Source organism: Polypterus senegalus, chromosome 2, assembly GCF_016835505.1.
Source record: "Polypterus senegalus isolate Bchr_013 chromosome 2, ASM1683550v1, whole genome shotgun sequence".
NCBI classification, from domain to species: domain Eukaryota; kingdom Metazoa; phylum Chordata; class Cladistia; order Polypteriformes; family Polypteridae; genus Polypterus; species Polypterus senegalus.
In genome coordinates, this window is record NC_053155.1 from 319,947,213 (window position 1) to 319,960,000 (window position 12,788).

A 12,788-nucleotide genomic window follows, 5' to 3' on the forward strand; every position below is an offset into this window, starting at 1 on the left:
TGGTCACCTGTGTCATTCAGGATTGACTTTAAAATACTGCTGATGGTTTACAAAGCCTTAAATAATCTCACTCTGTTTTATATATCAGAGTGTCTGACACCTTATATTCCAAATCGTAACCTCAGATCCTCAATTAAGGGTCTGTTTAGAATTACAAGAGCTAAACTTAAAAGAAGTGATGAGGCGGCCTTCTGCTCCTATGCACCTAAAATCTGGAATAGCCTGCCGATAGGAATTCACCAGGCTGATATGGCGGAGCACTTTAAAACAATGCTAAAAACACATTACTGTAACATGACCTTCTGATAACTTCACCTTCATTTAATCCTGATACTCAGTATATTCAAATCATTATAATAACTATTCACGGAGGCTCTAAAATCCGTACTGACCCCTACTCTCCCTTCTGTTTTCTTTTCCTGGTTTTCTGTGGTGGTGACCTGCGCCACCACCACCTTAACAAAGCACCGTGATGTTCCTACATTGATGGATTAAAAGCCAGAAGTCTACATTACCATCATCACCAATTCCTTCCAAGAGATCCTTGAATACAAAGAGGTCTGTTTCATTTATGTTAGGTAGAATGCCCAGAGGGGACTGGTCAGGTGGTCTCGTGGCCTGGAACTCCTGCAGCTTCTGGATTTTTTTCTTTTTTTGTCTTTTCTGTCCTCCCTGGCCATTGGACCTTACTCTTATTCTATGCTGATTAGTGTTCTTTTATTCTAATTCTTACTTTGTCTTTTATTTCTCTTTTCTTCATCATGTAAAGCACTTTGAACTACATTATTTATATGAAAATGTGCTATAGAAATAAATGTTGTTGTTGTTCAAAGACCAGGTCAGATCCGATGTGGATACCCAAGAACTTGATATTGTCCACACACATTACAGCCTCCTCATAATTAGTATTTTTTTTTTTATATATTAGAACAATCTAGACGAGAACAGGCCATTCAGCCCAACAAAGCTCACCAGTCCTATCCACTGATTTCCTCCAAGAAAACAATCAAGTCGAGTTTTGAAAATCCCTAACGCCTTACTGTCTACCACACTACTTGGTAGCTTATTCCAAGTGTCTATCGTTCTTTGTGTGAAGAAAAATTCCTGATGTTTGTGCTAAATTTACCCTTAACAAGTTTCCACTGTGTCCCCGTGTTCTTGATAAGCTCATTTTAAAATACAAGTCTCGATCCACTGTACTAATTCCCGTCATAATTTTAAACACTTCACTCAGGTCACCTCTTAATCTTCTTTTGCTTAAACTATAAAGGCTCAGCTCTTTTAATCTTTCCTCATAATTCAACCCCTGTAGCCCTGGAATCAGCCTAGTCGATCTTCTCTGGACCTTCTCTAGTGCTGCTATGTCCTTTTCGTAGCCTGGAGACCAAAACTGCACACAGTACTCCAGATGAGGCCTCACCAGTGTGTTATAAAGGTTGAGCAGAACCTCCTGTGGCTTGTACTCCACACATCAAGGCGCTATATAACCTGACATTCTGTTAGCCTACTTAATGGCTTCTGAACACTGTTGGGAAGTTGATAGCTTAGAATCCACTGTGACTCCTAAATCCTTCTCATAAGGTGGACTCTCGATTTTCTGACCGCCCATTGTGTATTCAAACCTAATATTTTTACTTCCTATGTGTAATTCTTTACATTTACTGACATTAAATTTCATCTGTCACAAATCTGCCCAAGCCTGTCTGCTATCCAAGTCCTTCTGTGATGATATAACGGATTCCAAATTATCTGCTAATCCACCTATCTTGGTATCATCTGCAAACTTAATCAGCTTGTTACTTATATTCCTACCTAAATCATTTATATATATTAAAAATAGCAGCGGCCCCAGCACATTCAAAGTCATGTATGACTATAGGAGCATGTTCTGTTCTTCTGGACCTCCTATAGTCCACAATGACATCTTTGGTCTTGAAGGTGTTCAAAATAACGTTGTTGGCTGAGCACCATAGTGCTAGGTGTTGTATCTCCTCTCTGTAGTGAGTCTCATCATTGTCTGATATGAGGCCCATCACCGTCGTATCATCCGCAAACTTCACAACCATATTTGTGGCATGGACGGCAGAGCAATCATGCATAAATAACGTGAAGAGTGCTGGGCTGAGCACACAACCCTGTGGCGTGCCTGTGTTCAGAACCAGTGTGGCTGATGTACGATCTCCAATTCTAACCACCTGAGGCCTGTTGGTGAGAAAGTCCCTGATCCAGAGACACAACGATGTGGACAGACCCAGATTATGAAGCTTTTGTACCAGCTTGTCCAGGATTACGGTATTAAACGCTGAACTAAAATCGACGAATAGCATCCTAACATAAGTGTTAGGGCACTGCAGATGAGTCAGGGCTGTGTGAAGTGCTATTGAGATGGCATCCTCTGTAGATCTGATCCTCCTGTAGGCAAACTTATGGTTGTCAAATCCAGAAGGGATGGCATCCTTTATGTACTTTAGGAGGATTCTCTCAAAGCACTTCATTATTACTGGGGTCAGAGCCACAGGGCTCTTCATGTTCATCTATTATATCTATTACTAGGGGGGCTTCGCTCACCAACCCCCGTGCCAGCGCTACACACTAGCCTTTTTGCAGTTCTGACGCTCACGTATGGGGAAGCGGATGTAAAATGTACTATTTTACATTACAGCGAGTAATTAACCATATTAAAAATAGTAAAACGTAATAATTTGAAAGTAAATTATGTTTCATGTTGCGTTACAAGTTATTCGTTGCACAATACGATTTCGTTCTGTTTTGCTTTAAAATTAACACGCAAATACTTTTTAAACGTACACTTTTACTGTAAAACTTCAGTAAAAACAATTTTTGAATTAAATTTTCATGAATATCGATTTGTGATTCCGTGTTTGGACTTTCATCGTGACAATGCTGTATAACTGCCCGCCAGAGAATTTTGTTTTTTCTCTCTAATAAATAAACACTTTTTCGAATGTTTGGCTCTGAGATTTGTAAACTGTCTTTGAAAATCTATTCTAACGGAAATGGCATATGGCATATCAAGATCTCCTTTGTTATGTAATGTTATCCCCCGAAGATGGACTACATTACCTTTCTTGGATACGTCCTTTCTACAGTAATTTGTGCGGTGGAAAACCGCACGGTGATAACGGTTGTAGATATTCTTCGTGTTATTGTAAATTGATGTTTTCATCTTCCGCACCATCGCCACCAACTGTTTCAGCAGAGTCTACTGGTACGCATTTAACCAATCGACAATTTTGCCGTTAATTCGTTTGACTTCATCGTTTCTCTGTGCTAGGATTGCCCGGGTGCTCATTTCTTCTTAGTTATAATTTGATACTAACCCTCACCTATTCTGTTTCTCTTCTCGGTACCCAAATGTGGCAATTGGTGCCACGGCCCACCTGCCAAGTTGCTTTGCCTGCCTAAGGTAAAGTCATCTCTGATGGAGGATCGCAGGAATTGTGGGAAAGAGGGACCCTTTCATCGGATTGGCTCACCCAGCACTGTTTCAGCCGTGTAATGGCCAAATGGGGGAGGCAGCTTGATGGATGAGGTCTCCAGGATTCTAAACATATCCAAATCATAATATGGGATATCATCTACTGTTAAATTCTGGTCCGTACTTGTAAAATTTTTATTTTTATATTGTATTGATGATTATTTGTGTTCTGCTCTGTGTATTGGGCAGCACGGTGGTGCAGCCTCACAGTTAGGAGAGCCAGGTTCGCTTCCCGGGTCCGCCCTGCGTGGAGTCTGAAGTAAAGCGTGTTCGGGTCCGGCCAGTACTTGTGAGGGGAGAGCAACTGGGAATAGCTTGGGTTGCTGCTGTAAAAGGCACTGGTGAGGCCAGCAGGGGGCGCTTAACCTTTGGATCCCCCCCCCCTCCCAAAGCCCCAGTGCAGTGACGAGAGATGAACACTGCGCTGTAAAAATGGTGCCATCCTTTGGATGAAGACATAAAACTGAGGAACTGACTCTCTGTGGTCATAAAAGACCCCCTGGGCATCCTATGTCAAGAGCAGGGTGTACCCCGATGTCCTGGCTAAACTGCCCACCACGGCCTGGTCATTCTGGACCCCTAATCATCCCATAACTGTCTCTCTCACCTAACAGCTCAGGTGTGGCAAGTGCCCTGGTGCAAAAATGGCTGCCATCACATCATCCAGGTGGGTGCTGCACATTAGTGGTGGATGAAGTGGCTCCACACTCACTACAAAAAAGCGCTACATAAATATAAAGAATTAAGAGGAGTAGTAGAGTTTATTTCAACTGGGAAGTACCAGTAAATAACAGAAATGAAAACTTCTTAAGGGCGGCACGGTGGCAGCGCTGCTGCCTCACAGTTAGGAGACCAGTCTGGGTTCACTTCCCAGGTCCTCCCTCCCTGCGTGGAGTTTGCACGTTCTCCCCGTGTCTGCGTGGGTTTCCTCCCACAGTCCAAAGACATGCCAGTTACGTGGATTGGCGATTCTAAATTGTCACTAGTGTGTGCTTGGTGTGTGGGTGTGTTTGTGTGTGCCCTGCGGTGGGTTGGCACCCTGCCCAGGATTGGTTCCTGCCTTGTGCCCTGTGTTGGCGGAGATTGGCTCCAGCAGACCCCCAGTGACCATGTGTTCGGATTCAGCGGGTTGGAAGATGGTTGGATGTTCTGTGTATTGTATTGTATTGACCGCCTTTTTCTTTTTGACACCCACTGCATGCCCACCTGGAAAGGGGTCTCTCTTTGAACTGCCTTTCCCGAGGTTCCTTCCATTTGTTTCCCTTCAAGTTTTCTTTTTCCTTCTCTTCTTAGACAGTCAAGGCTGGGGGGCTGTCAAGAGGCAGCGCCTGTTAAAGCCCATTGCGGTACTTCTTGTGTGATTTTGGGCTACACAAAAATAAATTTTATTGTATTGTATTCTATTGATAACCCTTCGGGATGAAATTCTTCAATAAGATTTGGAAATAATACGTCTTCTTAAATTGGGAACTTAAAGTGAAGAAAACGTTAAAATTTATAAGAGCTGAGACAGCAAGAAGTGTGTCTGACAAAAGCATTTACACCAATGAGAGGTGAGAGGACCGTTAACCGGAAATTGTCGAGAGGAGGGCGGGACTTGGAAAAAATCACACGGCCAAAGTCTCGACTCGCAGGACTTGAAAAAATCTTCCAAAAAGTTTTGTCCCGTCACAGGATTTTTTTTTATATAATAGAGAGATATACTTTTCACCTCTTACTGTCTTATAGTACCTTTTTACATTTGTCTATTATATGCATTTTGGAACAAATGCCAGCATTCACTGTGGCTCTCCAGGCCCAGGACAGGCCTGCATTAATATTAAATTAAATGACATAGAAGTGCAAAAAAATAAAGGAGTGAATTTCAAACCTGAGGAAAAGAGCGCATGTTGTCTGTCCCAAGACGTAATCTGGAATGATATCACCAAACTCCCAGGGCACATTTCGTACAAACTTCAAAATTGGGTTGCCTCTCTGGATGAATAAAAAGAAGCAGGAATAAGCCACGCAATAAATATTGGATATCTGAAGTGTTAGAAAGTTAAGATTTTAAAAAGAAGAGCAGCATCTTTCCAATGAAGAAGAAAACACAAAAGAACACAGCAATCTTTGTAGCTTTCTGACAATCTCAGTTATGGAGTCAAGTCACTACCGGCCATTTTGTTTTTTTAGCAAATCTGTTATTTATTTATTTTTTTTTGTTTAGACCGAAATGAGACGTGAAACGAGCCAACAGATGACCAGCTAAACTGGAAGATCAAACTCCAGCCCATTTCACTCCAACCAGTTTCTTAATGAGAAGCCAGTTCTTGCTGTCAATTAAAGCCGTTATTGAATATCAGGACTTGTTGCTACTCTCATTCTGCCACAGCAGACTGCTGATTTTCTGTTTTTTTTTTTTCCCCCCTAAGACCACCATCAAGATGTTTTATTGACCTGAGCAGACCAACATGACCGAGACCTTCACCTTTCTTTATTTTCAGGTCAGCTGGTCCTGTGGTGGCTTGCTTTGTGTCCCTTTATTGTTTGGCTGCTCAATAAGGAAGGGGGTCTGAGTCACGTCAATTAAAACTGAGGCAAAACGAGTGAATCGGCAGCAAAAATGGCTCACAAATTAAGAAGATGGTTAGAATGAAAACCTGCAGCCACTGCGGCCCACCAGGACCGGAGTTGGACACCCCTTGTTTATACGATTTGCAAATTATTGTATCGTTTTTACTTACACTTTACAAAGCTCAACAACTTTCTTGGAAACAGGGATGTAAAATGCAAAAAAAAAATGAATAGAAACGCGGAGATCCCATCACCCCTGAAGTGTCCCGTGCCGCTCTCGCCACCCACCACCCCTTACCTGTCTCAGACTGACGATGATGCTGTTTCCACTCCCAGGTGGTTTAGGGGCACAAACGGCGGAGGGGACGCCTTCATTTTCCGTGTCCGCGTTTCCCGTTTGTAAATTTCCCACCAGCTGCTCTTCATCCCAGTTTGACCCCTGGTTTTCCAACAAAGCACCTGCGGGTTTCTCGATGCCGGCGGAGACGTCGTTCTTTGGACATTTGGTTTCCTCTTCGGGTTCGGATTTTGAGGCGCAGACCGGGTGGTTAGCGTCTCTGCTCTTGGCCTCTTTTTTTGGGGACACCCAGTCAGTTTTACCTGAAGAGGAGGAGGCCTTCTGTTTAATGATGAACTCGCTATAGGAGAGGGGGCGAGAATCCGAATCGGGCTTTGGTTGTGTAGCTTTAGCATCGCTGTCCACGGAGAATTTGAACAATGGCTTCACCTGCGTGAGAAATGCAAACAACGATGGATCATTTTTAACTGGCAGAACCTCTGCAGACAATAACGACATCCTGAACAAACCTCGGCCTTATCGAGTTCAGGTTTATCATCTTGGCTAACAGTACAACAACAACATTTATTTATATAAAACACATTTTCATACAAAACATTTAGCTCCAGTTGCTTAATATGAAGAAAATAAATTCAATTTACAAGAAAAAAATAATAAGACACATAACTAAAAATAAAAACTTACAGGGTATGGAGAAACAAGCCAAAGAGATAAAGCCGAATGTGTGCCCGTCTGGTATGCACAGCCACACTTTCTCTGCACAGATTGGTACAGGGGAAGGGGACGGGCTGAACATTGTCCCTCTTGGGGGGCTTATTTAGTGACCACACTTCCCTTAGGATGTAATTTTGTGCCTCAACACGAAGTTGTTCCTTGCCGTGGGTTTAGTCAGTGAAATTATGGTTTGAGGACGAAAATATTCTGTCCCTGGGAAATTCAATTTAGTGACCAAAGCTGCCGTTTTAATCCAGCAGCCATACCACCTGCACTTCAGAACGGGTCACCCACCTGAAGTAAAGCGTGTTCGGGTCCGGCCAGTACTTGTGAGGGGAGAGCAACTGGGAATAGCTTGGGTTGCTGCTGGAAAAGGCACTGGTGAGGCCAGCAGGGGGCGTTTAATCTTTGGATCCCCCAAAGCCCCAGTGCAGTGACGAGAGATGAACACTGCGCTGTAAAAATGGTGCCATCCTTTGGATGAAGACATAAAACTGAGGAACTGACTCTCTGTGGTCATAAAAGACCCCCTGGGCATCCTATGTCAAGAGCAGGGTGTACCCCGATGTCCTGGCTAAACTGCCCACCACAGCCTGGTCATTCTGGACCCCTAATCATCCCATAACGGTCTCTCTCACCTAACAGCTCAGGTGTGGCGAGTGCCCTGGTGCAAAAATTGCTGCCATCACATCATCCAGGTGGGTGCTGCACATTAGTGGTGGATGAAGTGGCTCCACACTCACTACAAAAAAGCGCTACATAAATATAAAGAATTAAGAGGAGTAGTAGAGTTTATTTCAACTGGGAAGTACCAGTAAATAACAGAAATGAAAACTTCTTAAGGGCGGCACGGTGGTAGCGCTGCTGCCTCACAGTTAGGAGACCAGTCTGGGTTCACTTCCCAGGTCCTCCCTCCCTGCGTGGAGTTTGCATGTCCTCCCCGTGTCTGCGTGGGTTTCCTCCCACAGTCCAAACACATGCAGGTCAGGTGGATTGGCTATTCCAAATTGTCACTAGTGTGTGCTTGGTGTGTGGGTGTGTTTGTGTGTGCCCTGCGGTGGGTTGGCACCCTGCCCAGGATTGGTTCCTGCCTTGTGCCCTGTGTTGGCTGAGATTGGCTCCAGCAGAACCCCGTGACCCTGTGTTCGGATTCAGCGGGTTGGAAAATGGATGGATGGGTGGATGGATGGATGGAAAACTCCTTAAGCACGGCTTAAATTGCTAAGAACTACACTCATTGCGAAGTCTCTAATGGTTGTAATGGTAACTCTGACATTACGGACAGACAGCCAGGGAGGAGTGGAAAATAATAAAGTACAGCTGGTGAGACGGTGGAAAAAAAAAAAAATAAAAACCTGTAGGCCTTTCATCGGCAAAAGCCACCCAGTCAAAGTTTCATGAAATGCACTCTGGCACATTCCCCGCTGACTACTGAAACAGACTACAAAAAATATAATATTATACCTCGACCATAATACAGACAAACAAAACTGACAAAAGAAACAATCATGCAGTGGTCAACCTAAGTGGCCAATACGTTTTCTTATGACCTACGGGCAGAAAAACATCTCCGAATCTCATGGTGATGCAATGGTCCTTAATGGCTTGGCACGACACTGGAGCTGCAATTTTATTAACGGCTTTAGATGAGAACAAACACATCGAGGAGAAGACAAGAGAGAATACGTGTGTGTGAGAATGAGAGGGAGGTCAGTGGAATGGTGAGGATGAGGGGAGGAGAGTTGATGAAGGTGGATGAGGACCGACAATACAGAGTAACGGGGAGTGAGAAAGAGAAGTGACAAAGTCAGTGCAGGCAGGGTGGAATGGGTGATGAAGAGTGTCAGGAGTGATGTGTGACAGACGGGTATCAGCAAGAGTGACAGGGAAGGTCTACAGGACGCTAGTGACACCAGCTGTGTTATATGGGGTTGGTGACGGTGACACAGGAGACAGAGCTGGAGGTGGCAGAGTTAAAGATGTTAAGATTGGCATTGGGGGTGACGAGGATGGACAGACAGATTAGAAATGAGGACATTAGAGGGTCAGCTCAGGTGGGACAGATGGGAGACAAAAAGGGGCGAGATGCTGTGTATATTGGGGAAGGATGCTAAGGATGGAGCTGCCAGGCAAGAGGAAGGCCTAAGAGAAGGTTTATGAATGTGGCGAGAGAGGACATGCAGGTGATGGGGGTAACAGAAAGATTTGTAAAAGATGACCCGCTGTGGTGACCCCTAACAGGAGCAGCCAAAAGAAGATGAAGAAGAAGAAGAAGGGTTCTCTCATAGCCAGACATTGTCAGTGCCGAGTTTGTACGTTCTCACCTAGCAAGTCTTCCTCCCAAATCATCTTCCAAATATAAACGAGCCCCGTGTGAGTGTGTTGGGGAAAATCCTGGTACTTCATCCAAGGCTGCTCTCGTCTTACAAAGGACAAGGAACAACAAGGTCAAGGTATGACGCTTTTAGAACTTACAAATCAAGTATCTATCTATCTATCTAAATCACAGTCACCCAAATATAATCTATAGCGGTGTAGGCCTGTGCTGTAAAGAGCCTGGGGTCCTAGAAATGATTAAAATCGTCAGGAAAAAAAAAAAAACTGAAATGTCGAGATGTCAGGCAATTGAAAGGAACCACTCTGGGCGTCTCTCTCCTAGGAGGATTCATTTTGCCGGCACACTCGCCTCGCTTGTGCAGTAGCGGCGGGAGGAAATGTAAAAGGGACACCGTTTTGCCGATGTTAAGTGACTGTCTTTCTTCGGAGGTTTCGTTTCGCTGACGTGCCGGCCCCGCTTGTGTTAATGGCGGCTAAACGAGATTTCTGTTTCCTCAGAAGTGGAGAACCTCACCCTGACTCCACCTGTCACTTCCGGGCCGGACAGACAGGCAGACAGACAGACACTTCCAAGCATAGACATTTATATGCAAGATAAACGCATAGTAAAACGTCAAAGGCATAAAGTACAGCAACAGTCGTACTTGTGTGTGTGTTAATAATATCCAACACGTCATCACTCTCTGGCTCAATCACCAGTGACTGTAACGACTTTATCTTGAACTTTCTGTCCCTCTTACCTGACAAATCTCGGAACGTATTATTATACACAAATAACTGACGTGATTCCTGACAACCACTGCGAAATAGTAGAAACGTGCATGTTATTCAAGCATATGAGCTTCCACCATTTTATACAAGCCGCCACAGTAAGGAACATTTTCATAGATAAAGAGAGTAGGCCATTTGCCATTAACTTTGTGGTGTTAAACATCACGATATCTAAAATGAATAAAGCCGCAGCCTCCTTAATGAAAGCAGACTTCCTCCGCTACCTATCAAGGCTGATGCATTTTGGGAACTACTTCTCCTGTAATGTGGCCAGACAGAAACCAGGATGTAAAAATGCAAAATTTAAAAAAAATAAATAAATAAAAAAACAACATCTCTCAGGCTACGTGGACTTAATAAACACTTCGTGCCTTGATTGATTGATTGATAGTAACCCGATTTTGATTAAATTGTTAATAGAAACTTGGTGGATTTTGAAAGTTGAAGATTGACGAGTTTTTTCAAATTGTGTCACATCGTGTACTGCTGTGTACGCTTAATGGTGAAGACTACACGTTTAGACAGACGGACAAATACTCTACACCAAATAAATAATATATATTAAAAAAAACACACATCCCCCAAAGTTTATATATAATGAGAAAGTTTTTACGACATTCTAAAGAACATGTGGTGACGCAACAGCAACACAAAGGCAGTGTCCCTGAGCCTAAAGAAGGGCCCACTCACTCCTACAAATGGCGCTCTGCCTGGCGTCGCCACTTCACCTAACCTACACTTTGTGGATGTGAGAGGAAAAACAGGAGCCCCTTGAGAAAAACCTCCACTGACAAACACAAGATGATAAAACAAAATTCTGCAAAATGAACTAAAAAGTACTGAATTCCTGCCCAAGCCGAGACAACGGTGCGACCCTGGTTGAAAAGATAGACAGATACTTTATTAATCCTAAGGGGAAATTCACAAAAACACAGCGGGCTGTGGTGTGATGTACCCCAGCAGCTTATGAAGCAAGAATCAGCTTCTGTCCTCCAACTAGGTATCTCCCACCATGCTGATGTGGAAGTCACTTTGGATGAAAGCCCAGCGAATAACAACAAGCGCCGGGTAGGTTGGCTTACCTGACTTGTTACCGATTCGTCTATTCGTTCAATTCATTCAGAGGTGATCACCTTTTCATTCTTTCAGTAGTTAGCATTAAACTGTGAGAAATGCAGGAGGATGACGAATGATGACGAAGATGAAGACGAATGCACCGGCATAAAGAAAGATTACCGGTGAAGAATGTTAAACGTTTACAAAACAAGACATACGGCGTTAAATGTACAAACGTGAGCATGTGTGTTAGTCTGACACTTTACTCAACATCCACATGAAGTCGCTGCACTGCCTGCTTAAGACTTTGAAGGTTTTCCTCAATAAATTACAGTAACTAATTTTAAACGAGAATAAGAGACGTTAAAGTCCAGTTTAATTAAGCCACTCGTTACTCGTATAACACGGTGTTTAATTTACAACCAACGACGGTAACCCATATAACAGTAATCCCGCAATGATAACAGCGCTGTGGCGCGGTAATACGACACATAAATTAAGTTAAAAATTACATTCAGATTTCATTCGCACTTTAACAAATCAAAACTGAACGCGAGACGACCGTTCTTATCTATAGTCACTAACAATATGATTAATAATACAAACCACAAAAAGACAAATACCGTTGTCGGCTCTTTATTAAATATAGAATCTTCCAAATTAATGTTAAACCTCTTCTTTTCCATTCCTGTAAAATAAGCTGCTAAAAAAAGTTGAGAATTACGCCGGTTCTTTATCTCGCTCCCTCGGCGACGCCATGACACCCAAGCCCGCTGGAAACTCAGACCTAACCAACAGATCAGAGACACTCGTCACTTACGTCGCGTTCTCGCTAGTCTAGAATCTGCGCAGCTTTTACAGATGATTGGCTAATATTCCTCGTTGGTATACTAAACGTCACACGCCTGCGCAGCTCACAATACTTGATTACCTAATAACCTCAGACGGCTGCGTAGCACAGGCTCAACTAATCTATTGGCCGAATACTTTGAGCCATAAATGAACGCAGTTAGGGTTCGCTTCCCGGGTCCTCCCTGCGTGGAGTTTGCACGTTCTCCCCGTGTTTGCATTGGGTTTTCTCCGGGTACTCCGGTTTCCTCCCACAGTCCAAAGACATACAGGTTGGGTGCATTGGCGATTCTAAATTGTCCCTAGTGTGTGTGTGCGCGCGCGCGCGCCCTGCCCATGGTTTGTTTCCTGCCTTGCGACCTGTGTTGGCTGAGATTGGCTCCAGCAGACCCCCGTGCCCCTGTATTTAGGTTATAGAGGATTGGATAATGGATGCATAAATTAACGCAGCGGCTCTGTCTGTCGACGATCACTCAACTGGCAAGGATTGTTTCTTTTAGTTCAACGCAAAGCTGATCAACAGCGACGCATCGCCTGTAGCAGACCGGCTGACGATACACATTTAATGGTCAGTTTCAAAATGTTTGTTTGAAGAGAAATCAACTCAAGATCCATTTTCTGTTTTCGTAGGTGAAAAAAAAATGTGTTTTAAAAAATAACTTTCCACCTTAAAAGTTATCCACCTTAAGGATTAGAGTCTGAAGTGCCGGT

The 12,788-nt window shown here is 43.7% G+C and overlaps 1 protein-coding gene across 1 annotated transcript in view; it reads right to left on the bottom strand.

Moving 5' to 3' along the window:
- Positions 1–12,016, bottom strand: part of ercc1 (excision repair cross-complementation group 1) — a 48,787-nt gene extending 36,771 nt beyond the window's left edge. The window contains exons 1-3 of the mRNA XM_039745959.1: positions 11,852–12,016; positions 6,351–6,779; positions 5,370–5,473 (exon numbers count right to left, since the gene is read on the bottom strand). Coding sequence (XP_039601893.1) covers positions 5,370–5,473; positions 6,351–6,779; positions 11,852–11,914 — 596 coding nt within the window. The 5' untranslated portion in view covers positions 11,915–12,016. The remainder of the gene's footprint in view (positions 1–5,369; positions 5,474–6,350; positions 6,780–11,851) is intronic.
- Between the last annotated feature and the right edge of the window lie 772 nt (positions 12,017–12,788).